This window comes from Alligator sinensis, unplaced genomic scaffold (genome assembly GCF_000455745.1).
Source record: "Alligator sinensis unplaced genomic scaffold, ASM45574v1 scaffold983_1, whole genome shotgun sequence".
Lineage (NCBI taxonomy): Eukaryota > Metazoa > Chordata > Crocodylia > Alligatoridae > Alligator > Alligator sinensis.
The window spans coordinates 510,736-538,304 of record NW_005842015.1 but is presented as its reverse complement, the minus strand read 5'-3'; the positions used below and the strand labels follow the sequence as shown (position 1 = coordinate 538,304).

The window sequence follows — 27,569 nt, the reverse complement described above, 5'->3', positions numbered from 1 at the left end:
AATAAGGATAGGGTGCTGGTAGTAACAGAAGCTGGTAATCAAGGAGAAGTAGTTTGATTGCACAAAGCAGCAAACAAAGTGCTTTTGTTAGCACCAGCACAATAAACTAAAATGATGGTGCCAGGTGGGCTCTCTAATTTCTTAGTAGAACATTCAAATAAAGGGGTTGGATGAGGATTCATTCTCAGGAAGGATGGAGGGGGGAAGGGGGAGAGGGAACTGGATTATTTAAGAGGCTCAACTCAATTTACAACTTTTTTTGGTCCCTACAGATCTGTAGCTAGAAAAATAGGACACATTGGATAGAGCAGATGTCTGAGTCTTAGCTGTGGGTGTAATTGGACAGTTTCTTCTTGATAAGAGTCAGAAAACGCCTCTGCACTTATTTTGGGGGGTACAACAGTGCCTGTTACTGCTTTCAGGTTCAGAATTGCTGGTAAAATTGGAGGGCGCTCTTCACATCTCCCAGAAACTCAAATTCACCCCATAAGTATGTATCAACCTTCAAGTGCAGATCACTGCACTTTGGCCCCAAGCAAATAAAACCTACTACAGTTTGATGCAGCATTGTGCTATACACCTGCATGGCCAGCATTAGCAGCACTAGCATTTAGCATTAATCAGTTTGTTGCCTGCAGCTGTATTGAGACACAGCAGTGGTACTGCATGTAATTATCTAGTAGGTACCGTTACACCAGATCACAGATGTCAGTGTTTTATTTGTATTTATGTACATACTGCATGCACCTTTTCCCTTCAACTGGGTCATGTCTTACACAAGGAAGCTGTTGGAATGGTGACAGGTGGCTATGCTTCACACTGGCTTGTCCAGGGCTGATTGCTCTGGTCTCATGGAGCCTGGGTGAAGCCCTATAATCCGAATCACTCAACCTCTCCCTGTTGCAGAACCAAAGCTGCAGATTTAACTCTCTCATCGCTGCTGCTGAATTGGCAGTAGCAAATAACTGAGCAGCAGGGTAAAGGGAAGGTTCAGCCCCCGGTGAGCAGGTGCTGTGGTAGAGATGACTCTGAAAAATCTTTCTTCATTCATGATCCCAAAACAAGGTGCATGCTGTCTTGGGGGGAGGGAAGCACATGGTATGCAAATACACATAGATATGGTCTATCCTGAGAATAGGAGGGAACTGGTGTTCCACTAGCATTGTGCAAGTATTTTTGACAACAACTGGTTGTGTATAGGTGACCAATGTACCTAATACCTTACACAGCACAGGAGCTATTAATCCCATAAGTTTGGGTGAGGCGAGCATAAAAAGCACAGCTCAGTTCTTGCATGTCAGAGTCATTAACGTATTTGTCCTGGACTTTATACAGGTGATGGAAAAATTTTGAGTAATTCACAGCAGGACTTGACTCTACAGCCTTCATTTTGTGGCTGACTCATTAAGTCAGATTAGAGACAAATACATTTTGCTCTGTACCCAAGATCTGGTTTTCTGCACCAAAGGTCATTTGGGGCTGTTCACTGGACTGTTGTAAACAAGGTTATCTGTGAACCTTTCTTTAAGAAGACAGGCATGTGATTGGAATGAAGGGGTGAGGGATGGCTGACCATAACTCCTCATTCCCTAGCAAGTGCTGGTGGTTTTCAAGGTAGAAGCTATTGCCAATAGTCATTACTATGAACAGCTGGAGATTCTACGGTCTTGGAGATGGAAAGGAAGGTGCAGAGCTCAACATCAACTAGCACTTTCATCATGGTCAAACAGCTGTTGGAAACCAGGGCAAAAAAGTCTTGCTCTCAAGATAGCATCATATACCTTAGATGCCATTGAAGCAGTATCAGTATGCTGTATGGGAGCAAATGCTTCTCCTTTTTCACCACACTTTTCTTTCTGCATGAGAGGAATTTGATTAAAACAACCCAACGGACACAAAACCTTTTCATTAGTCTTTCAAATGTCATCTTGCACCTCATGTCTGCTATGACACCCAACTTCCCCAACCCCCATTCAGTTGAAGATTTAAGTGCTTGTACATTGTTCTTACAACACTATTCCTAACTCTTCCTGTTACCTTTTCTAGACTGTATCTGCTTCTGTTTCCATCCCTTTTTCATCATACTGTTGTAAGATGTTTAGGGCATGGGCTGATTCTTGGATTTGTGCATCACATGTTTTGTACTCCTGTTCTGGAGCTTTAAGGGGCTCATGTAATACAAAGGATAGTTTTTCTGGTTGAAACAGAAACGGCCTTCTGCAAGACACAATTTCTGGAACAATTGCAGAGGAGGCACTGGACTCCCCAAATGAATGGCATTTGCAGAAGAAATGCTTTGGCTTGCCAGTACAAGAACATTGTGCTGCTTTACAGAAAAACCTTGGTGGCTGATCCTGGTGATGGTTTCCAGGTTTTTCCAAGACTCTTTATCATTTATATCGCATCCTACTGCAGGGGAGAAACTGGCACAGATTTTACATTACCAAGTCAAAGAAGCAGGGTTGTATAGCTAGGCTTCATGTCAGCCTAAAGGTTGCCATGCTGGGAAGTGGAGAGCTCAAGAAACTAGCAACAGGACACAGAGTTTCAAGGCCTGATTCTTACTTACTCTGATCTTACACTTCAGGCACAGATGCCTCAAGATAGTGTTAATTTCCTTCTGTGTTTGTAATCTAGAGCTGTGATGGGGCTGGCTCAGTTGGTCCACAGCAAATCCCATGTCTTCTGCTTCCTTCCCACCCTGGAAACTGGATTAGCTGAAATGCAGTGCATTATGGATAGTATTCTACTGCCAGGGACTATGGCCAGAACTAATGTGTAGTGTGTTACCTAGGTGTGATAGAGCTAAGGAAGAGCCTTTGTGTATCACTATTCCCAAGGAGGAAATTCTGTCCTTTTTTATGGCCCTTTTACACAGCCAGAATGGTACTTCTGATTCTATGTTGGCTCAAATCCACTCGGGTAGGGCGCATCCATTCCCTGCACTGCTAATTTGCAGCGAGGGGCCTTTTGGCGCTGGGAGATCCTGGTGTCAAAAAAACAAACAAACCCTGCACCTAAAAAAATGTGAGATGGCACATTGGGTGGCAGTATGTGCTGCCCAAAACTGGAGCCCAGCCAGCTACATGGAAACTGGATTAGCTGAAATGCAGTGCATTATGGATAGTATTCTACTGCCAGGGACTATGGCCAGAACTAATGTGTAGTGTGTTACCTAGGTGTGATAGAGCTAAGGAAGAGCCTTTGTGTATCACTATTCCCAAGGAGGAAATTCTGTCCTTTTTTATGGCCCTTTTACACAGCCAGAATGGTACTTCTGATTCTATGTTGGCTCAAATCCACTCGGGTAGGGCGCATCCATTCCCTGCACTGCTAATTTGCAGCGAGGGGCCTTTTGGCGCTGGGAGATCCTGGTGTCAAAAAAACAAACAAACCCTGCACCTAAAAAAATGTGAGATGGCACATTGGGTGGCAGTATGTGCTGCCCAAAACTGGAGCCCAGCCAGCTACAGCCACACTCCAACTGCCAGCCAGGCTCCCTGCTGACAGCTTGCTACGGCTGCAGGCCCTGGAGGCCCCCAGGATCCCAGGCAAGGCTGCTGGGACCAGTCCAAGTGCTGGCCCCCACCCCACCTACCCCCAGGGACAAGCAGTAGTGGCCCATATTGTGGGGAGGACTGCTTACTGAGTTTTGGCAAGCCATCGAGGGCCAGATGACAGGCAGCCAGAGGCAGATAAATATTACTTTTCTAAATTTTTTAGGGTCCCCACGGGCCAGATAGAACGGGCTGGTGGGCTGCACCTGGCCAGCGGGCCGCATATTGCCCACCCCTGCCTTACACATTAGGGGAAAGAAGTTGGAACATCTTGCTCTGGATCCAAAAGACCTGTACTGAACTTGTGCTGAAGGCTCTAAACGTGTACCAATCATTCAGGCTGGAGAGTCCAATACAGCTGGAGCTGATGCTAGGTGCATCAGTCCCTTGGGTGCAACTGGCTTTCAAAACTGCTCTCCCAAATGAGCTTGTCTGATGGGTTGCTTGGCTTTTGTGGACCTTCGACTTTAGCTTTAATACCACATGGCCAAACTCTCTGGTTGTATTTGTACTGCAGAAGCCATACAGAACTAATTTAAAACAGCTAGGGAAAGTCGAGAAACAATTCCTGCACTGTGCAAGAGAAGTCTTCTGTACCAGCAGCCTTCCAGCCCTGGCTGTAGTACTGAGCAGGTATTTAGGGACAAAAAGGAAACACTGTAGACCAGCAGAACTCTACTACATCCTTCTTCTTGTTAGTTTTAAACCTACTATCTAATAGTTTCATTTTGTGTCCCTTAGCGCTAGTATTGTGAGAGGTTTAAATAATAAATCCCTACTTACTTTCTCTGCAGCACTTAATGTATTGTAAACTTCTATCACATCCCCACCAAATGACTCTTTTCTAAGGTGGTAAGTTCTAGCTTATTTAGTCTCTCTTCACATGAAAACCCCTCCACGTCCCTAGGCAGACAAGGTTCTTTGGGTAGATGTGATCTTTTATTAGACCAACTAAGTAGTTGGAAAAAAAGTTCTTGGCAAGCTTTCAAGCGCAGTCACCCTTCTTCAGGCATAGGGAGTCTCTGCTGTTCTGAGACTCCAAGAAATGAGAGAATCTAAGTGCGGCAGGATGTCAACGAGAAGGTAAATAGGTAGAAATTGGAAAGACAAGGTAAAGCTATGCCCTTAATCATCCTGTTGTCCTCCTCTGTACCTTTTCTAGCTTTTCTATATCCTTGCTGAGGTGTGTGGGCCAAAATTACAAGTATTCAAGGTGTGGATGTGCCATAGGCTTATAAGGTACATAATGATACTCTTTGTTTTGTTTACAATTCCCTTAATTCCTGCCTTTGACTGGTATAAGACAGAGCTGCTCCCCTGCAGAGGAAGGAGGGCAGGCAGACCTCTCTGTATAGCATGGATGCATGCACAGTGGGGAACTAGCTTTCTGGGTACAACCTGTGGGGAGTGACCTGGATTTCTATGGGCCTCAGCAGCCATTTACATTATGACAATAACTAAACAGCCACTAATACTGGAAAAAAACCCAGCTGGGCTATATGCTAATATAACATAATAATAATATAATGTAATGGCCCTGCTTAAGATTCCAAGAAAACTGCTTTCCTTTGGCAAGAAAGCAACAGGAGGGGGTTTCTTATCTTTAGGGCTACTGAAGGCAGTTGCAAAGTCCCGTTAGGGGAATGCTTCTCATGCTCTGTGGATACAGTAAATTCTCTCTCACTCTTCCTGGCAACTCTGCATTTTGCAAGTTAAAGGAAATGCATGATGTTCATGGACAGAAAATCATGGATTTCAATGGAAATGTGAGCCAGCCGGTCAGCAACTCGACACAGCAGGGAGCTTTGCTCTATGGGCACTGTGGTGCTGATTGGACTCTGGATCTATAGCAGTTGGGTGCAGGTATCCATCACTAAGAAAAAGCATGTAAGAGGTAGTGCAGATTGTATGGTTCCCAATTTAGAACTGAATAGATACAGGCATAAATACTTTAGTTTCATATCATATTCTTCACACCCAGTCTTGAATTGCTAATGATGAAGATGAGGATAGCCATATACACAGAGTTCCCACCAGCATGTAATATGAAGCAGTAATAACTATCCTTTGTTTTTTCAAACATACTTTAACATGTTTTTGGGAGAATGGATGGTTTTAGGAAGGGTTGGAGCAGAACACTGGAGATAAACATATTATTTCCAGGGTCTGCTGCAGACCTCTGTGACCTGGGGAAGCCTATTTCAGATACTAGCCTCAATATGGGTCCAATACCTCACCAGTGAAGTTAATGGAGACTCTCCTACTGATGTCAGTAGCAATTGCCTCTAACTTCATGTGCACCCTTGCAAATTCAGCCACAGGTTCAGGCTCCTGTGCACTTCCAGCAGGCTAAGGGCTCTAATAGGCAAATTCTGGATCCTTTAAAATCCAGGAGATGTTGCAGGGCAAGTAATCTTGATTCTGCATGCCTGGGAGTTCAGCTGAAAAAATAGATGGGGGTTGGTACTTTCAATATGAGGGTGTATGTGCCAAGCATGATTACTAAATGGATAATTCTCAGCACTTCACAGACATCAACTAGCTGATCTTCCTCATAGGATGTATGCCGCCCTGCTCATTACACAGATGGAGAACAGTGATAGAAGTTGAGCAACATGCTTGAGATTGTGCAGCTGAATGAAGCAATGGTCATAGAATAAAAAGCTGGGAGCTTTTCTCTACTTAAACCATACTCTTTACTGTGCTGCTGTTGCAAAACAGAAGGAGATAGATAGATAGATAGATGTTGTCTGATAAAGATCAGCCCTGACCCTTGGGTAATATAAATCTGCGCGGCTGTACTGAAGTTATTGGAGCTGAACTGACTTCAGCCAAGGATCTGACCTTTCTCCATGATCTATATGGAGATATGTTCAGTGGTAGCTCCTGACTTCAGAGGTACTCTAAATCTTTGGCAATGGGTTTCCTCTACTAGTAAAGATGTGGGGGGAGGGTAGGAGCGGGGTTATCTTAGTGCTTTGGAAATAACTCTGCATCAGGCATTATATCTTAAAGTTCTCTTTATAAAGTGCTGGGATCTGAAAGACAGGAAAAACTTCTATGTTTAGACTATGGAAACTCTCAAGAGTTTTGCAAGTTCTTATTGTTTAAAGGTGTGGGCTTCCCTGGCTTCCCTTTATTCTTCAGTGCTATGGTGTCTTTCCAAATCCATCTGAAGAACCTACAGGAATATTATTGATGAAAAATGTTTAATGGAAAGAAAGAAACAGAAAGCCAGGTCATAGGAAATAGTGGCATAGTTGGAAATAGGGCTGGATTCCTCTCTTATGCAGTTTCAGTAAGAACATCACTGCCTCTCTTTGAAAATGTGGTCTAGGTGCCTGCTTCCTGTTCCCATGTGAATACTTCCCACAGAAGGAAACATCATCTGTCAGCTAATGGAGCCATATTGATTCTTATACCTTTTATTTTTAACATACATTTGCTATACACGAGTACTGAGACTTACTCGCCAACATCATTCCTAATTATCTTAAATCTGGAATGACTGCATTGACTTAATAGGGTGATTCCAGTTTATACCAGCTCAGGATCTGGTTTCATGGTCTTAAAGTAATGTAAGAGTGTGCAGTTCCTCCAGTTAAATGGAGCTAGTTTCTTTCCTCCCTCAGTAGTATTCCACTGTGCGAGTCTGGTAACTCTCTACAAGGATCACAAATCCCTTTCATCTGAACATGCCTGAAAGGGACCAATGGAGGTGTCCTGTGAAGATGAGGGAAAACCGTCATCTGTCTTGTCACCTCTAAATTGTTATAGCAACTAATTATCTTTTTCCTCCTCTTCACCACCTCCCCAGAAGCAGCTTTTTTCATGGCTCCCTGGATACTTGCTCATACAGAGGAGTGGATGCAGTGAGACTTTCTATTTAAACAATTGGATTTGACTAGAAGTCTACCTCTAGTGAAATGCTTTATAGATAATGGCTGCCTAAACAATGAGTAGAAGAAAAGACACATAGGACAGATGAAGCAGTAACTGTCACAACAGAATACCAGGACCAGGGATTATGGAAATTAGACCTTTTTTCACGATGAAGTCACTGTGGATGTAAACATATTGTCCATTTATATCTTGGTTCTTTTTTGTAGTTAATCAACATTTGCAGCAGCTTTTTACTGTTAGTGAGTATGCACATGGGAACAGGAGATGATTACCATATGCCACATTTTCAAAGGGGGTCTGATTTCTGATCTGGTTTCAGTGCTGTTATTACTGACCCTGCACCACCAGCAAGAAGAATCCAGCCCTGTTTCCAACTATGCCACTATCCCCAGTGGCTTCTGCTTGTTTGCCACATGTGAAACAAGTATTGGATGGGTGCATTGTGAAGATCTGCCTCATCCTTCCTGTAGCAAAGTTTCTGTGGAAACTGTTGTATTTACCTGAATCCAAGACAACGTGGAATTTAAGATGCCCCCCACCCCACAATACTTAGAATCTATACTTAGAAATGTATTAATTTGTTAGAATTTTCAAAGCAGCAGCAGGGGATAAGGAGCCCCTGTTCCTTGTCCGCCGATGCCTGTGCCTGCCCCCTCGTGCAACAGCTCGAGATCTACCAGTGTTGAAACCTTCTGAGGTCATTCCTGTCTGAGACCAAAGCCCAGAGACAAGCATTTGTTGCCTTTACTCTGAGGTACTTTGAAAACGAAGACCAGGAAGAGCTGAAAGGCAGTCCATATGCAAAGCATGACCCAAGTGCTAATTCTGCTTTTGTTTACATCTTTTTAAAGCCAGATTAGCACCCCTGTCTCCGCATCAGTGAATGCAATAGAGCAGTATCTCACTATATCTATCTCCTGCTGCAGCATGTAAACCAGAACTGAGTCATCTCCGCCTGTTGAACCTCATTATCCACACCTACACCTTCTTGCACACCTCCCTGGTCCTCTTAAGGAATGACGGCAGAGTCCCTAATCAGAATTGCCAATAGCACTGGCATCCTCCTTCAGAATGCCCTACCCAAATCCCAGTGTGGATTGGCAGAGCTGATTTTCTGCAGAGAGAGGACAACGTACTTGGCCATCACCTGCTGGGGCTTCCAAAACCACACAATTTGTCCTCTTTCTTCTCATGCTGGCCATGACCCGTAGCCTGAAAACCACAACCAAGCACCATAACTAGGATCTTTCCATGTGGAAAATCTAAGCAGCAAAACTAATAGACATTTTTTCCTCCTTCAGGACAAAGGGAATATATTTGGCTTTGTTCAGTGGCATTTGCTTGAAGGATCTGGGAAGCTAGGCATTTACATAACCCATATGGCTTTTCTAGCTCTGTTCTAGTGACTGTAACCAGCACACTTGCCACTGTCTCATTTAGTGGTTCCTTCTCTTTGCGGTTGCTTATATTTTTTGTAATTAACTTACAAAAATGCAGTTGTAGTAAGGTGCAGTCTGCATGGCAATAGTGTTTATCATTGCTGACTTGTAATGCTTCCTGTACGAACATTTCATTGATGGCTTCCCTCCTGTAAGGAAGAGGAGCTGAGGACTTATCCAAGGGGCAGTGTCAAGGACATTTGACTCGATCAAAACACAACCTGGGTTATGAGACAGTGAGAGAGAGAATGTGCTCTTCCCTCAGGTATTATATTGAGCTAGGCTTGATACATTATGGAAGGAATTTAACTGCTTCTGATTTATCAAATATTTAAGAGAGGGGGAAAAAAGTATTTGATTCATCTTGCTTCTCCAAAAAAAAAGTGCACACCCAGTTCATCAGTGGAGAGAGATCAGAGACCTGCTTTCTGTGACAATTGTTGTCCGGCCATCTTTTCACCTGCTCAGTAGCCTATTTCCTATTTCTCATGAGAAAGTTGTCCAGTGCTATATATAAGTGCACGTTTTACACCTGCATGCATGCCCAGCTGTGACTTGACCTACAACTACTAGCATGGAATCACTAGATCATGAACTGGGGGGGGTGGATTTTAAAGGGCGAGAAGCCACTTACCAGAAAGGGAAATATTTTGAAAACCCCTTTAGCAATCCTGATGTGAAGCCTAACTAAGAGAGAGCCTCTTTAAACATGTAGCACAATGCCTTTTCAGTAATACGGAGTCACTTTTCCTGAGTTTGCCTTGTCCTTCATGTTTCCCAGTTGCAACAAAACCCACAGAATACTTCCCATAATCCACACCATCAGGATATGGGCTCAAAGTGCTGTATGAGAATTCGGAAGTTGTTCAGGTACAACTGAATGAGTGTTCTTCATGTGATCCTGCGATCTACAAAAGCCTTGTTCAGAAGATACCAGCTTCCTACTTCAGTGGAAGTTTATAACTCTCAGAGCCAGTGGCACTCTTCTTATAGACTTGTCCAAAAGTAGCAGGTATTGGAGAATGGCATGATTTTCATGAGTCAGGACATCATCACCTAGGCTAGGCATATACAGTACAATTGACATATGCTATGTTCTTGTCATTGCCAGGGAAAATTGGGACATATGTTCACCACCAGTCAAATTCATTCTTGCTATATTTACTTGCATGCTACACACACCCTTTCCTTACTTGCATGCTACACGCACCCCTTCCCTCAAAAATCAGTACTCCAAAATGAGGATGGGGGGTGTTATAAAAATGGGGAAACTGGTTTTCTTCATCATAACTTCCTGCATGGAGTTGCGAAGGATAAAAGACCCTGCGCTACAAGGTGACTGCCAGTTTTCTCCCGGACAGGAAACAGGAGGGGGCACAGCCTGTGTTAACCCTTTCACAACCACTCTCAAATGGGCACCAGTTTTTGGCAAGTTTGACCCCATAACAATGGTATGGTGGATATGTAGTACTGTGGTGGGTGCTCTAGGCCAGGGGTTCAACCCCCAGCCTGTGGGCCAGATCTGGCCCATGGTGCAATGTCTTCTGGCCCACAACACTCCCCAAAAGTCTGGAAATTTGATGGGGGGAAGGAGGTAAAAGGGGGGAACAGTGACACCATTCCCCTGCTGCAAAACTTCCAAACCCAAGGGACCTGATCCCAGCCCTCAGAGCTGGGTGTGGATGATCCCAGGGCCCAATCCCAGTGTTTGGGGCAAAGGGGGTGGTGTCAGGCCCCAGAGCCCAGTCCTGCTGTGTAGGTCTTGATCGAGCCCATGGACCGGCCCTGTGCCACTCTTCTGGCCCACATGGCCAAAACCCTGAGCCTCACTGCTCTAGGCCATAAGTCTGGAAAAATCCTTTTTCATACATTCTGCCTCTGAAAAACAAGATGTGTGTGGTAAATGAGAAAATACAGTAGTAGTAATACTGCTGAAGGGTTATAGCTCAGGATTTTCTTTTCCAGAGAGCCAGTAGAGCTGTAAGCCCTTTTTGGAAGGGCAGAAGAAACTGTTGGGGGGGAGGGATGCTTAGCTCATTGTTAGAAAGCTCTTTGATACCGCAGCAGTGGTTGCTGTATCAACAGAACCAGAAGCTCTTGTGAGTTCAGGTTGAGCGGTTTAGTGGGCATCCCCGAAAGGCTGTATTAGGGCACAAATGGTACTGATAACTGTGTTTTCCACTACTGTTTAACACAACTTGAATGCTATCACCAATATACTTTATAGACCAGCTCCACTGTATAACCTATTGCATGGCTTCAAATACAGTTGTAACGTGGTTCAAAACGTTGCCAAACTAAACTGCCCTGACGCAAACATCCCATCACATCGCATTATAAATGGGCTTAAAAATGCTTCCAAACCTCATTTTATCTCCTCAACACATGTGGTGGAGAAAAGGAAAGCAGAGCCTCTGTGAACAGTAGTAATGGCAGAAATGTCAGCACAGAGAGTAGTTACTTGAGCCTTCTCTACTGCAGTTGCTACCCATGCTGCCCCGTCTCCCCTACAGAATTGCTCTTCATGATTTCAAAGGCATTGAAGGGAGTTGGGTGTCTAGCTTTCACTAAACTCTTGGGGTGGGATTTCCAAGCTTAGCTAGTGTTGAGGTAGTCCTAGAAGCCTCTCCTGGGTGGAGGAGATGAAAGCCAAAAAATACCCAAGCCACAGAGACAGCAAGGGGGCTTGACATAACCAGCAAGCATGAGCTAAACATAGCCTCCAGTAATGGATCCCATGTCAAACTGTAAGTGTTAGGAAAGATGGGATAAAACCAATGCTGTTCTTCTAGAAAGTATTGCTCTTAAGGCTGGTGCCAGTGGCTACAGAATAAGAAGAGATGTAAATAGCCAATATCTAGTAAGCAAATGTACTCCCCGTCTAACCCATTATGTTTAGTCGTCTTGTTTTCTATTTGTCACCAAAAAGACTCTCAAGCCATCGCAGCCCATGGCAAAGAAAAAGCCTCCTCAGTGGGTCTTCTTGTTTTTCTCTTCACATCCTTACTCTTTATGGGTCTTGCTGTTCCTCACAACTGCACCATTTCCTTTTGGATGGCATGGAAAGGAAGTGTGCTGTGCCTCCCCTGGGCACATGTGCTCTGCTGCTAATCTGGACATAGAGCAGTTGGCATCCTGCTTTCCCTTCCCTGACCCAGAGCCCAGTAGTCCAGTTCTGTGGTACGTCTCTAACTGCCAGCTGCCTTTGGAGGAAAAAGCTAAAAACTGTGCAAAAACCTAGCCTGGTCACATTTAGTTAAGGAATTTTAATACTGCACAATAGATAAGAGAAGGTTTGGGCGTGATGAGACTCCAAAACTGTATGAGGGCCTACAAGACTAGAAGGTGGTAAAACTTAGAATTGGAACTGTTTAGAAATAGCAGAGTAACTGCTCTCAGCGTGCTGTGACTGTTTTGGAGCAAATAGTGGAAGCCCCCTAACTAGGGTCACTTTGAATGGAATGAATAGTACTGAGGAATCCATTGGAAGTATATCTGGCAAGAGACTTGGATAAGATGACCATGTACCATTTCTGGGTCAGCTTCTCCATTGGTCTAAATCTGCAACTCCTTTTCCATTCAGTGGAGCTTTGCTTTGATTTATATCAATTCTGAGGATCTAATTCTTTACAAGGTGATTCTACTGCAGGTGGTTTATAATGCATCTGTGGTCACTGCAGGGAGTGTAGTTCAGTAAACTGTACCAGCAGTATGGGGTTCAGCACTGGGTAACTGACTGCTGCTAGGGTCATTTCTGAATGCAATATGTGGTATGGTGCATATTGAGGTACAGCACAATATGCTTTTGTGCAGCTTACACATTTCTTACATGGTCTAGGAGCATCACTTAGATGAGAAGAGCCTATAGTATGTGTGGAGAAGCACTTCCTATTTACAGTGCCAGGCTTCCGTGGGTTATTTCTTCTGCTGAGTAATACGTTTTTTGTGGTAATGTTCGTAGTTGCAAATCAGACTTCGAGTTGTCCAGCTTTGCCTGAGGAAACTCATTCCTCATCAGCAGGCTGCTGCATTTAGGAGACTTCAAGAAAGGTGGGGAGTGAGAAATGTCAGGTAGCTTTGCTATTTATGCAGATCATCAATGGCTGCATCTGGTATATTCTGCCCAAAGGGTGCACCAATAAAGAGTTTCTTGGCGAATACCGATAGCCGATTATTAACCAGCCATATTGGCCAATACCAATTGGATAGCCGATTTACAGGAATGCAGCTCAGCAGCTTGGAGAAAAGCCTCCTGCTTCTAAGTTTATGGGAGGGAAGAGGCATGGGGGACACAGGTGGAGGCCCCGGCGGTGAGGGAGAGAGTGGGGCTGGGGCAGGAGCAGCCACTTCCCAACCATGGCAGTGAATGGGATGCCAGGGCCAGGAGCAGGAGGGAGCTGCAGGTAGCTTGTCCAGGGGGGCAGAAGAGGTGGAGTGGCTCCCTGCCACTACACACATTCCCAGGGGAGGCATGAGGGCCATGTGCCCCCCTGGATTGGTGTGTGGGGCAAGGGTGAGCTGTCTGCTGTGGGCACAGGGCCAGGGATTGCATAAACCTCTTCCCAGTGATGGCCCTCCCTAGTGTTGCCCCTGCTGCCTTTCCCTTGGGAGGCCTGGTGCCCCAAGCAGGGGTGGCACTGGAAGAGCTTGGGGGGCTATAGCCACCCCAAAATTCCCTGTAGCCACTGCTACCTCATGCACCACACAGGTGAGCCCAGCCTGTCTTCACCCACTCCAAGTGCAGCCCTGGCCCAGGCCCCCCACCAGGAAGTGGTTGGCACAACCCCTGGCCCTGAGCCTGCAGCAGGCAGCCCACCCTCACCCTGCGCACAAATCCAGGGGGGTACTTGCCCCTCATGCCTCCCTTGGGGATGCACACAGTGGTGGGGAGCTGCACTGCCCGCCTGCACTCATCCCCTGTGCTCCCTGAACAAGCCGCCCGCAGCTCCCTCCAACTCCCAGTACCACAGTTCATTCACTTCCCTAGCTCGGCAGCACCTGCCCCACTCCCTCCCTCCCTCCCACCATGGGAGCCTCAAACTGCCTCCGCAGGCCCCTTCCCTCCCCCGGACCCTTCCCACACTACCCACAGACTTACTGGCAAGACACTGCTTTCCAAGCTGCCAGGCTGCATTCCTGGCCATGTGCATGCTGCGGCTGTGCACATCCATGCAGCATTTATCAGTGACATTATCAGCAAAAAAAAAAAGCCAATTAATGTTAATTTTCCTGTTAATCGGTGCTGATATGATATGCGACCAATTATATTGGTGTACCTCTAGCACAAAGATCATTATCTTAAGCAGGAGGAAAACCTGGTTCTTGTATAATCCTTTTCCCTGACCTGACCAGCATTGCAAGGTGTTTTGAAACTACTTCAAGCTAATCTGATTTTGCAACAGGTCCCCATACTTTGTGGTTAGTGAAGGATGTACCTCCTTGACATATACATCATTCAGCCTACTAGTCAGCTAGCTTAGCATATTACAACCTACACATGAATATAAAAAACTATGACTAATAGTGAACTGCTTATATAAATATACAACATGAAGGGAAGGTAAAAGACTGCTGAGTTTTTTTGTGTACAAGCTTGTTGAAGGACTAGAATGGTGACTGCCTAAACTTAATACCTTCTTCACTGTAGAGCAGCAGGTCCCATTCCCGGGTCATGACCCAAACAAGGGTCGCAGGGCAATGCCAGCAGTGCCGCACGCAAAAAAAACGAGCCATGCTGTGTGCCAGGAGCTCCCCCACCACTGGGCCACCAGTGCTGCCGCCACACTCCACTCCCAGCAGCGAGTTGCAGGGGGGGGGGGGGGGTCAGGGTGGGCACCACCCACCCACCGGAGCGGGGGGGGGGGGGGGGGGGGGGGTGGAAAGGTTGGGAACCACTGCTGTAGAGAGAAAAGTGCTGCACCTCTGGTTACAGCTTCTTGGCCCATCACCACTCTAGTTCTCCTCAGGTTTTACCAGTGATCTATCCAATGTAAGGAGTTGAGGATCTGATATTTCAAGCAGAAATCTACGTAGGTTTCATTATGCATCATAAAGAAAAACTGCAGAACACTTTTTTTTTTTTTTTTGCTTTGCAATTTACCTTTTAAGATGTAAGTCTATGTATGTTGCTTGGAAAACTTTAAAATGCTCCGTGTTCTATGGGTGTCATGGAACAATGATAATTGGACAGGATGGTGTTGTTTGGACTCATTCCATTGCCCTCCTAACTGAAGTATGTCCTTTCTGAATTACAGCTCTACCTATTAATTGCTCAGGCTTTAGTGAGCTTGTAACTGGGAGGACCACTCTGATTCATTAGCCTTTAAAAGCAAAGTCCTTGGGATTCTGGAATGGAATATATTGATTATTTACCGAGTTAAGATTTTTCCCCAAAAGTGTAAGATTTCACTTATGCTGTTGGAGACAAACTTATACCATGTGCAATTGTATTATAATCTGGGAAGTTATCCTGTTTTCGTAGGCACATTACAAATGCACTGAGATATTGAAACTCAAAGATTCCCCTCAAGAAACAAAAGAGCAGAATTCATGCTCGAGGACTGCATGAACCTTGCAACCTATCTTGATTCAGGATGTAACAATGCATCTATAGCTAAGGGGTGACTGAGCCTGCCAGGTGCATCATAATGATTTGGTGGCAGGTGGGGAAGAGGGAGCAGGGAGTCTCTAAAATGTGTCTAACAATGCAAACTACTCCTGGGTAGAAAACAATATTTAAAAATCCTTTCATCTATTTGTCTTGGTGATTTCTTCAGAATATCTACCTCTGATGTAAAGCACAATGGAAATGCTCAGAGTGGCTTGGCTATTGGCCAAGCCTTTTCAAAACAGGAAGGTAGTGGATCAGCACAGGCGTGGTTGTTATCATCAATAGATGGTAAGTGCCCAGTGAAGGGACTCATTTAAATTTGCAGAGTAATGCTTGCTTATTTCTGGTGCAACTATTGATAGGTTATTTTATTTCATTTTTTAAATGTATTCAGCTAAACCTTTTGGGCGTTTACGCACATGCTCTGGAAGGTGAGGGGCCCTTTAAATTACAGCAGCTCAGAGCTGCTGTAATTAAAGCACCCAGAGTGCCACATGCATCCCTACACTGAAAAACGGCAGTGGGGGCACTTTTAACTAAAGCTTGTCAAGTGAGCTTTAGTTAATGAGCCCCCACCATCATTTTTCAGTGCAGGCACATTGATGCATGCAACACTGGGGTCTGCTGGAGCACTGTACTTACCACACTCCAGCAGACTTGATTGAGTCTCCTCTGATGCGTTGTAATTACAGCGCATCAGAGCAACCTCTATGTACCTGTATAGGTGCCTTTTCTGTCTTGAAAACTGTACAGAACATGAAGATATCCAGTAATATATAAAAAATAGATTCTTTCATCCTGGGACAGCAAAGTTCTCTTCTGTACATTAAAGATAATACATTGCATCAGCCTATATGCATAGACTGAACTTCAGAGGCATGAGCTACTGCCACGTCAGCTAATGGTCCAGCTCTTATAGCTCATGAATGTGTAAACTTGTACATTTTTTCTGCTAAAGGAGTCACTGCTTGACATGGATTATCTTAACAGAGCTTCACAAGTGCCCTGTGAGAATCAAGCAACATTATCCTTGTTCCACAGAGAGAAACAGTGAAAGAGAAATAATGGCTTATCTAAGGAGTCTAGTTGTTAAGATGGAGCTTGAACAGGCCATGAGGAGTATTATATGACATGCTGGCTTGTGATCAGAGCAGAATAGGCTTGGAGACTCAGGAGGTCCCTTCCAGTTCTATGAATCTGCAGCAAATCTGCAAAACTGGAGTGTCCTGGCTTCTGGTGCCCAAGCTCAACACTAGCCCAAGCTGCCTCAAGAACCAGAAAACTAGTCAGACTGTGTTACAACAAATTATGCAAGACCATCACAGAGGGAGCATGTGTCAAATATTACAAGAGTATAATAGGTGACAGATGACAACTCTTGCCAACAGCCAATTATAGGATGCTGCAAGACTTATGGGGACTTCAGAATGTCAACAAGGATAAGTGCAAAGTCCTGCATTTGGGACAGAACCATTGTATACATGAGTACAGACTGGCTAGGCTGCAGCACTACAGAGAAGTACTTGGGGGACCATAAGCTGAATCTGAATAAAAAGTATATTCTTTCTGAGGAAAAAAGAAAGCCAACAACATCCTGGGCACATCTACACTTGCCTATTAATGCACAGCACTAAGCTCTGGAGCTTATTGCTGCCAGGTGTGCATCTGCACATGCACCCGGGACTGCACAAGTTGAGCCAGGATGGAGCTGCCCCAGCTGGCAGAGGGCCTGCTGGGGCAAGGAGGGTCAGCCTGCCAGCCCAGGGCTGCTCCCCCTGCTCAACATGCTGTGGAGGACCTGGCTGGGGAAGGAGGGTGCTCCAGTCCAGGGCTAGCCAGCAAGCTGCCCCCAAACTGAAGCACACTTGTGCCCCAGCCAGACCCCCAGTGTCTACACATCCACTGCTTTGGAGTTTTTTTTACTCTGCAGCAGAGTAGTACTTGAAACTATTTGTATTTACAAATATTATCCTGCTGCGGAGTAAATTTGTTTATGCCAGCCTAGTAGGGGCGCATATATAAACTAAGCTGTTTACTGTGCAGCTAATTAGTAAATAAATGCCTCACGTAGACATGCCCATTTAGTTGCCTGAACAGGGAAGTGATTTTTCCAACTCTATTCAGCATTGGTGAGGCCTCACCTGGAGTACTGTATCCAGTTTTGGGGTCCATACTTCCAAGAAAGATGTGGGCAGATTACAGAGTCCAGCAGGACAAGACAAAAAATGGTTGGAGGCCTGCGAAGCATAACTTCTGAGAAAAGGCTGAAAGAGCTAAGGTTATTTAGTATGGAGAAGAGAAGACAGGGTGCGTCCACACAAGCTTGTGGCCACTGTGCAGTAGGGTTGGAAACGACCCATACACTGCTGGGACTACGCAGTAACAGCAGTTACTGCACAGTCATTTACTATTTGCTTTAGCAAGTAACAACTGCGCAGTCAGGCACACATGTAGACGCACCCCCTGAGTGGGGATTGAGTAAGTCTTCAAATTCCTGAAGGATGATTATAGAGAGGGTAGAGATGCACAGACTTTTCTCTACAGCTGCCATGGTCAGAACTAGAAGCAATGGCCTCAAACTGCAGAGGAAATTTAGCCTGGAGATCAGGAAGATCTTTCTGACTATGAGGGTGGCCAAGTACTGGAGCAAACTACTTAGAGACATTGAAAAATCTCTATCCCTGGAAACTTTTAAAGCAGGTTGGACAGTCGTTTGGACTGGGATGGTTTAGTCCAGGATGATCCTACCTTAAGCTTGGGGCTGGACTAGCTGATCTCATGAGGTCCTTTCCAACCCTAATTTTCCTATGATCTTGGGACAGCAGGGGGTACCAGTAAGGTGTCCATGTATGATGTCCAGAGACTCCTTTTCACAGCAGGAGGAGAGGGTCATAGGGTCCCAAAGACAGACACTGAGATATTTAAATAATGAAAGCTTAACTAGTAAATGGTTGTTCTACTGCTGGGTTAGTGTGGGGAAAAAAGTTATTTACATTGGTCCAGGAGATTTGCTCTCTCAACAGCAGCTGTTCCATAATGTTACATGAGAACTTGAGGAGGAGGAAATAGTCTACTGAACAGATGGGACTAAAGAGTTAAAACACTTAGGATTCAAAAAAATTGTCTAGGAAAGAGCTGAGAGCAATCACTATAAAAAAATCTGTTCTCACCATGATAATCACTGTGGAAACTACAGCACTGTACAATTGAAGAGTTTGGTAATGGCCAAAGCCAAAAAAAAAAAAAAAAATACAGAGCATCAACTTCCTTAATCTGGGCTGCAGAACCAAGAGCTGGCACCATTCTGTCTGCAGGCCTCAAGGAGAGGCTTCAGGCCCCTGAAATTTCTCTGATATGACTGCGGCAATTCAGCTGTCACTAATGCCAGTCAAGGAGGGAGAGGCAGGGGAATCCGTCAAATCAAGGAAGTTGGAGAAACTAGGAGATGAAGTCTTCAGGTGAGAACAGCACAGAGCCACTGATACGATGAAAAGGCCACACAAAGATTACAAACACAGTAGTCTGGTTTTGAAAGAGTTTACCAAACAATTTTTATCCTGGGAACCAGGAAAGCTAAAGGAGAGGAGAGTTAGAGGCTTTAAGCAAAGAAAATCAGAACAGATTATACAGCATTCAGAGGCTCCGATTCCTGAAACTGTCATTTGTTATAACTTACGATTGTCCTGACATTGGAAAGGGACTGGAGAATCCCAGAGAAAAGATCTAACAAAGCAGGAAAATAGTATCCAGTCTATTGTAGCAGCCCTGCCTGCTGGAGTACACAGGAAAGTATTTCTAAATAAAAGTGACAACAATGCAAGAGTTGCAACATTATCTCCCTCACCCCTTTACTTTTGGTCAGAATCTTAATGTGTTATATTCAGCAGAGGGGAGTTTTCACTCCTGAAATTAATATTGTAAAAGAAGGAGCCGACACCTCAATTCTCCTACTGGCAAAACTGCTGCCATAATTTGGGGAGGGAATTTTCCCTTCTACCAAGAGAAAAGAGATAAAGGAAAATAAGCTAGTGAGGCATCACACTAGCTTCTGCTAGTACTAATGAAGAAGATGGATGATACAAAGATATACCTGAAAACCTTTAGATGTTTTTCAGACTCCCGATTCTTTAGGTCAAATCTTGCTGCATTTCATGGGTGTAATTTTTTGTCCTTTTATTAGTAAGCTGCTTTGTTCCATTTATAAAAATATTTTTCTTGCTCCTCTGAACTTAAGATAGGGCTATAATCTCTCTCTTCCTGTCTGCCTCCAAAACTAGACTATTATTTGACGCTCATCCTAGATCACTGGTACTGTGATGCAGTAATCAATCTTATGAGTAATTGTGCTACGTTAATATATTAACATTTAACAGTGGATTTTTAAAAAGAACAGAGCCTGCCTAAGGGAAAGCTTTTCTTCTTAGGCAACATAAGCACTTGAGCGCATTCTTGATAACCTTGTTAAGAAAGGGCGATGCAAGACAGTTTCCAGTTCTTGTTGTTGCACTGCCATTTTTCTACTGCTATCCATACCACTTGAAGTGGTGGTACACGAAGCACCTTGTCTTTCACTTCACTCTGAATATTGCATGGATAACAACAGGGTGTTTAGGGGACAGGCACAGAAATTTTTTTTTTTTTTTTTTTTTTTAAAATCGCTGTCAGCCGAGCTGGTTGTACCAAGGATTTTCTTATCTCTTCTAACTGGACAGAGGCTAGGACTATCTTTTTAGTAGCTGGGCACTAGAAAGGGACAGATGGGCACCACCACTGCAGTGCTCTGGTAAAACTGTTGCAGTACCTGAGCCGGATTGGACAGGCTCTCTTTCCCCCTCCCCTTCCAAACAAATCTGATTAGGGAGAGAGAAGGGCGATCCTGGCTGGACTGCGGGATCTCACCTGGCTGGGGGTGGGGATTCCGGTGAGCGGCCAAGGCTGCGTTACAACCTCCCCTCCCTGCCCCAGCAGCTGTCCCACATCCCTGCACATCCGCCGCATCAGGCCAGGGGCAGATGCACCAAAGCACAGCCCCGCAATGCCCAGGCAAGCGCAGGACCCAGCAGCACCAGGCCGGTGCCCCTGGGCCAGCAGGGCCGGGCAGGGCTGAGCTCGCCTCCCCCAGCGCTCCGCACCCGGCTGGACCCCAGCAGGGCAAGCAACACAGTCACGCTTCCCAGTCACGTGCCCAATGTTTTCATCCCGGCGGCTTGTCTCCCCCCGCCTCCCCAATCCCATCCTGCTGCTGCTGCTAGTGCGGTCCCCAGCCCAGCCCGGCGAGGGGAAGCTGGTAGCAGACAGGAATCAGACTCTGCCCCCTTGTTATTACCCCCCGCCCCCTCTCGCCGAAGCAGCAAGCTGATGGAGAATCGGCTCGACCCAGCCTAGGCAGCAGTGCTTTGCCGGGGCAGAGGATCGCATGCCCCCAGCCCAGGCAGGACCTGCCCGCCACCCATCCATGCAGGTCCAGATCACTGCCGGCAGTGGGGACAAGGGTGCTTTCCCCAGCTGGCTCGTGCCGTGCCCGCAGAGCCCCCCGTGCACTCACCACAGTGACCGGGGACACCATGTCTTCAGCCTGGGCAGGCTTCGGTCCGAAGCGCCGTTCCCGTCCGTGTGCCTGCCGGGTTCCCTTTAAATAGGATCAAAACAAAACAGGGGGGTGGGAAATGTATCTATTTTTCTCAATGCCGATTGTTTTGTGTGTTCTTTTTTAGAACGCCGTGACGTCACAAGGCCGCAGCGAATGCGCTGTGGGAGAGAGGAGGGGGGGCGGGACCCTACCCCGCCCCCATTCCAGCCTCCCGCCTGTTTAGCCCTCCCCGCAGCAGAGCGCAACCTGCAGCTTGGCACGGGGAAGGGAAGGGGAAGGGGAAGGGGAAGGGGTTGCTAGCCCGCCTAGATCGCCCCCGGCTCAGTTGAATACACAAGCCTAGGTGGCAGCACGCGTGCCACCAGCACGGGTACCTGTACCTCTGGGGCCACTGGCGCCTAGGCATGACATCAGAGCCTACCAGAGAATTAGGACCCGAGTCCCCCCAGTTTCCCCCATAACTGAACGTCAAACTGCACCTGATCTGGCCGATCCCAGAACTCTCTACTCAGCGTCCAGGGGTGCACAAAAAAAATATTAAACGGGCTCATTGATTTACAAGTCTACCTAAGTGAAGGAGCAATCCGATCAGAGACCCCTGGCACCCAGGCTCTCCAAACCCACTCATTTTCAGAAAGAAGAGATTCAGCTTTTCCAAGGGTGGCAAGTAATTCCAGAATATGTCATCAGCAGGGTGTGAATTCAGGAGGAGCTGGGGCCACTGAGTCTCTCCCTCCCCCCCCCCCCCCATAAGAAACGAGAGCCCCCCCCATAAGATTTGAAAATCATAAAGGGGGGGTCTCCAACTGGATTGCTCCTTCACCTAGGTGGACTTGTTAATCAATGAAGGGGTTTAATTTTTTTTGCAGATTCCCCCCCACCAACAGTCAAAGTGTAATCTGAACCCTGGGCATCGGTGCTGAAAGGCCAGGGGAAAGATCCCAGTTCTGTCCATTTGTGTGTGTTGGCCTCCCAATGACTGATGGCTGGTAATTCAGAGTGGGGCCAGAACCCAGATAACTTGCAGGTGATAGCAGTCTCTGTGTGGCACAGCAGATTGGGAAGGGGATGGGCAGCAGATAGGGCAGGAAGCAGAAAGCAAAGCAGTACATTGGGCAGGGAGCACAGGGAAGGAAGCAGAAAGAGCAGCAGTTCAGGCTGAGAACAGGATGGCACAGAAAGCAGGGGAAGGGGATCAGAGTGGCAATCGAAGTGGGTGATGGGCTAACTTGTGGCATGCCTGGCAAAAAGGTTAGCCCCTGCTGACTTAAGCCATAATAAGAAAAAGTGATAATTAATGTGTCTCTAATCATTTTGTTGACTGCCAACTGAATTACACATACATTAGATGCCCATTAAGCATGACCAATAGGCTCATGTCAATCCTTTTTTCCCCTTATTTATTATATTCAGGATGCTGTGTCCCATATTCCAAGATGAGGAAAATAAAGAGTTGGAGAACTGAAGTCCCTAGTCCTTGATAGTTTAAGATACAATCCTTGATGCTGCCAAACATCCATTAACATTCAAACAGCATCTGATGAAGTCAACTTGGGTTCACAAAAGCTTGTGTTCCATATTTATCTTATTTAGTCAATCAAGGTGCATATCTACGCTGCCTGCAAACATCTATTCAGTCAGAGGTCATTGGACATGTTCCGAGGTACAGTAAAATCTCTGTTATCTGGCGTGAGTGGGCAATGGGGGGTGCCAGTTATCTAAAAATTCCAGTTATCTGAGAGTTATACTCAAGGAAGACTGCCATACATGTAGTGCAAATTTTCAAAGAATTAGTGTTCAATATGTTACAGAATAACATACTGTATAAAGAATAACATAGTATACAGATAAAAATGCCACAATAGTCAGCCACCCCAAATGCCAGGGCAGCCCAGCATGCACACTCAGATACCCTCTGCGGGTACCCTCAGAGCTGCGCAGCAGCCAGCAAAGCAGCGCAGCGCCATGTACGTCCCGTCGCTGAAATTCTGGCTAATTAAGTATTTCGGTTAGTTAAATGTATAACAGAGATTTTACTGTAGCATCACAGTCACTGTAATATTAATTATCTTCATAGACGGTCTGTTCTCCTGTATATATCAGTTTCCTTCTTACTCTGCCACAAGCAGGTCAGAAAAGTGACATAATCTCTGGTACTTGTTAACAGAAATAGCATGTGATTTCTCTGAAAATAATTTACTTTTGGCTAGAAAGGTGTTGGTTTGGCTATAGCCAAAAAGCTTCAACAATAGAAACAGATTTAGCAGAGCCCAAATTGGAAAATAGTAAATGATTGGCAGATTGAGTGTTTTGAATGACTAAGAATGAGATAGATGACTGGCTTGGACTTCAGCCACAAGACAAATTTGCCAAAAAGTTTGAAATCTAAAGACATTCCTTTGCTCATCTATGGTTCTCCCTATCTCTTTATCATTGACTTTCAGTACTTTCAGGTTTGCCATTCACACTTCTGGCTCTGGCCCTCCTGAGGTTTCTAGAACAAGCTTTCATTTGGTATCCCAAGTCCCAGGTATTACTTGACTTTAATTCTGCCTTCCCATTAAATTTCACTGGGCCTGATTTATCTTCTGTCCTGAATCTTGTGCTGTCACACTTATGCAAAGTTTATGTACAGAGACACTGTGCTGCTGCTTTTTCCCCACTCAACACAGGTCTAAGTGACAAGGCCAGATTCAGGGCAATAAGGAACAAGGCCCGATGTTTCTTCTCCTTGAAAAATATCCTTTTCTCTGTCCTCACTTTCTCCTCTTCATACTCTCTTTTCTCAACCCTTCTCTGGGTTAATCACCTGCAGCCAGTGGCCTCTAAATCTTTAGGACCTCTCCTTTCCTTACTCATATATATTTCTTCCACCTAAATACCTACTTGCCATTCCCATGTCCCTGTTCTACACACTGTTCTCCTTACCCTTCTACAGATCTGCTTGACAGCTTTCTATTCTTTCCTCTGCGTTTGAATTCAAGTATCATAGCCCCTCCATCAGCATGCCATTTCCCCGCTCTGTTCCCCTTTCCAGCTTCTAGTCTCATCTAACAACCAACCCCATTTTTCCCACTATCTTCATTACATAAAAAAAGGAAAGGGTTTTATTTCCTGCTAAGTGTGTGAGTAAAACTATTTGGCCAGCCATTCTTGTGGGTTCTCCTTTTTTGGTGTTCACTTTCCAAAGGTCAGGCATACGTCCATAGAGAGAGATTCTGCTCACACGTAATTTCACCAACTGAGGACTGAGGTTTTGTAGAGGCCGATGTGTGCGGCTGCACAAAGGTATTTTATATGCAAAGCACACCTGCTCAAGCATTTTGTTTAATAGAGATAGGATTACTTGCATACTTAAATTGAGCAGATGATTAAGTGCTTTGCAATTTGGGGCCTGTACAAGTTTTGTTTTTATTATCTAACTCACTTCATTGGGAGTGGAGGCAAAAGCATCTTCACAGAAACTGCAATAGGTTTGTGGAGCTATTTGTGAGGGCAGAATGGGAGCAGGTTAGAATTAGCTGTTGAAAGGCCAGGTTCTGTTCTCAGCCACACCCTTGCAACTCAGTCGATGTCACGTGATGCAAAAGTGCAAATAAAGTGACAGCAGCATTTGATCAAGTACCAACTGAAATAACAGTAATATTTTGATTCTTTTGCACGTGATCATGGGGGGGGTTGTGAACTCACTTGGCACTGACTACCACCAATCAGAGATGTGTTCTGCCAGTGCAGAAGCTTCACTGGAAATCTGGTGTATGCAAACAAATAGTCACTGTAGTTATATTAGGGACAGGTAAGCATCAGGAAAATAGACAGGACTACTGCTTCATACATCACAAAGTTGCACTTCATGATCTGGGAGCTGAAAAATGTAGCTAAGCTTTTAATTGCTCAGTGCTATGATCATTAATAATACTTTTGCTATGCATATTATGATATATGCCATCAAGCCTCTTTCAGGACATCAGCTAAAGTAGAGATGTTGATAAGCAAGAAATGCCCTTCCCATATACATGCCTGTATAATGAAGGTCAGATCTAGCCCCAAGGAAGTTGATGAAAATCCTAAGTACCTAACTTCCCTTAAATGGGACTTAGATCTAGATTTTCTTTGCTAAGTATTTGAGTGTGTTCTTTTATTATATGCACGTAGGGCCCTACCCAAAGCCCTTAGAAATCAATGGCAACTCTTCAGTACTCTTAAATAAAATCCTGGAATCATGCATGTCAATTTTCAGGAGTCCATGATTATCATTTGCATTGTTGTAGTGTCTAGAAGCCTTACTCCAAAACACACATCCCCACTAAACTCTGTACAAACTTATCACAAAAAGCAGTCCCTATCTCAAAATAGCTTTCATGCTAGAATGGCTACCTTTGCAGCTAAAAGGGCTCAGCAATTGAAATCCAAGAGGCTACATCCAGGAAATCTACAGGATGACCTTAAATCTATTTATTTTCTAGGTTTTTCTTACCCACAGGCCTATGTGGTAGCAAAAGACTTCAGATCTCTAGGTGCATCTAAGCACATGGTAATTCCATATGTCATTTTCCCATTGTGTAGCCAACAGATTTGCTAGAGCAAGTTATGCTTTCTGATGTTGTAGCCAGGGGTGTACATTTTGCTTCAAAGTTTCAGATCTATTATTAATACTAAAGTGCCTGGGAATGAAACCATTGAGAAACTAGATCACACATCTGTTTTCTGCTGAGTACTGGAAATGTTTTACTTAAATAATCTTCCCAGTCTGACCTTCCTCAGTCTGCCCCTTCCTGGCTTCACTGTTCAGTTATTCAGAGCATTTTGTTACTCATCCCCAGCCTATACTCATATCATAGGGCCTGAGGGACTTATCCAAGGTAATGTTCTAGAAAAATGGTTATTTCAATTACTCCTGTTTCCACCTGAGTCCAGTAATGTTCTTTTGGATTTGCATATAGGGTGGATCCGGGTTTTTGTAAAGGGGTGTGTGGGAGCAGTGACCAGCGCTGCAGTGGTGGCTGTATATCCCTGCTCCTCCTTGCCTCCCCGCTCCAGGTGGGCAGACCATGCTTAGGAACATCTGGGATTGTGTTTTAGGTCCTTCAGCCACATAACTTCCCTCTCCACTCCGTTCTGTGCTGTGCACTCCAGCATGCCCCCTTCCCTCCCATTCCACGCCTCCTCTGGCCACCACTGCCACTGTCCCCAGCTCACCCAGAGGCTCAGGGAGAGGCTCAAGATATGTTCCTGTCCTGTTCCAGCTAGGCTGCACTTGGAGCCAGGCTGAGTCAGAGATGGCAGTGGCCCCCATGGCAGCTGGCAGGTTCCCTTCCCCTGTCCCTGCTCTCAGGCTGGCAAGGAACATCCAGGGGGACTGGGCACAGAGAGGAAACCTGCCTGTGACTGCCATGAAGCTGGGCTCCCTGTGGAGCTCAGCTAGAGCAGCTCTGGAGTCTCTACCCTACCACTGCCCCAGGGGCAGCCAGAGATAGCAGTAACCATAGGGATGGGACGATGGGAGGGCTGGGGAGGTATGACTTGGAGGGGAAAAGGGGGTGGGCATGGAATTCTTACCTGATTCAGGGACTTAAAAGAAGTCCCTGGCTACTGCTCCTATGGCAGCATTGACTGAAAGGGGGTGGGGGGTGCATCTGTGCCACTGCACCCCATTTGGTTCTGTCCCTGCTTGCATGTCAACCAGTATGTTTGTTCCTGATCTCTTCCGCCTGATAATATATTTGTGTGAAGTAATACAGACCACCAGTGCTGTCCAACTTCTGAGTGGTCAGGGGCCACATGGTCTCACACCACATGGGCCACATGGCCCCTGAGCCACATGCTGTGCTGCATGGGACCCTCCTGCGCCACATGTGCTGCCCTCCTGCACTGTATCGCACCATCCAGTGGAAAGGGCAATTCATGCTGCATCACATTCATGCCCTTATGCCATGCCAGCTCCTCCCTGAGCCCTCCAACCATGACTCCCTCAGCCCCAGTCTGTGCTGTGCCACCCTGACCCTCAGGGAAGGGACAGGGGCAGGTAGTAGAAGCTGGAGAAGGGTGGGGAAGCCCTGCTGGCAGCAACAAGAGAGTGGTACCTGGACCAGGAGTCCAGTGGCTGTGTTAACCCTTTGGGGGCCTGGTGCAGCTTGGAGGCTGCCAGCTAGACTATTCTGATACAGACCTTTTCCTTCTGGTGGGCAATTCTAAGCTAGTTCTTCTGAGGCAAGGGTTTTTTGAAGCCCAGAGAAGTTATCCTGCTCACCCCAATGGAACTCCTATCATGACAATGGGAACAGGACCTACAACAGCATATGACCCTATGAAGTAATGAAATATTTAGGCCCTGATTGTGCAATGAGCTCCAGACAGGCAATTACTGAGTCAGCACCTTAGATGTTATCTTTATTTTTTGGGGGTCACCTGATTCAGCATTGCTTAATGGGAAAATATGATTACTCTTGGAACATTCCTTTTCTTTCCCT

General features: G+C 45.7%; 1 protein-coding gene across 3 annotated transcripts in view; it reads right to left on the bottom strand.

Moving 5' to 3' along the window:
• TMEM86A (transmembrane protein 86A) overlaps nucleotides 1–21,186 on the bottom strand; it is an 84,027-nt gene extending 62,841 nt beyond the window's left edge. For all 3 annotated transcript variants that reach the window (XR_003093664.1, XR_003093666.1, XM_006022010.3), the window contains exon 1: nucleotides 21,055–21,186. Coding sequence is in view for 1 of the 3 variants with exons in the window: in XM_006022010.3 (XP_006022072.1) it covers nucleotides 21,055–21,075 (21 nt within the window). In the remaining 2 variants the exon portion in view is untranslated. The remainder of the gene's footprint in view (nucleotides 1–21,054) is intronic.
• Nucleotides 21,187–27,569: the final 6,383 nt, after the last annotated feature.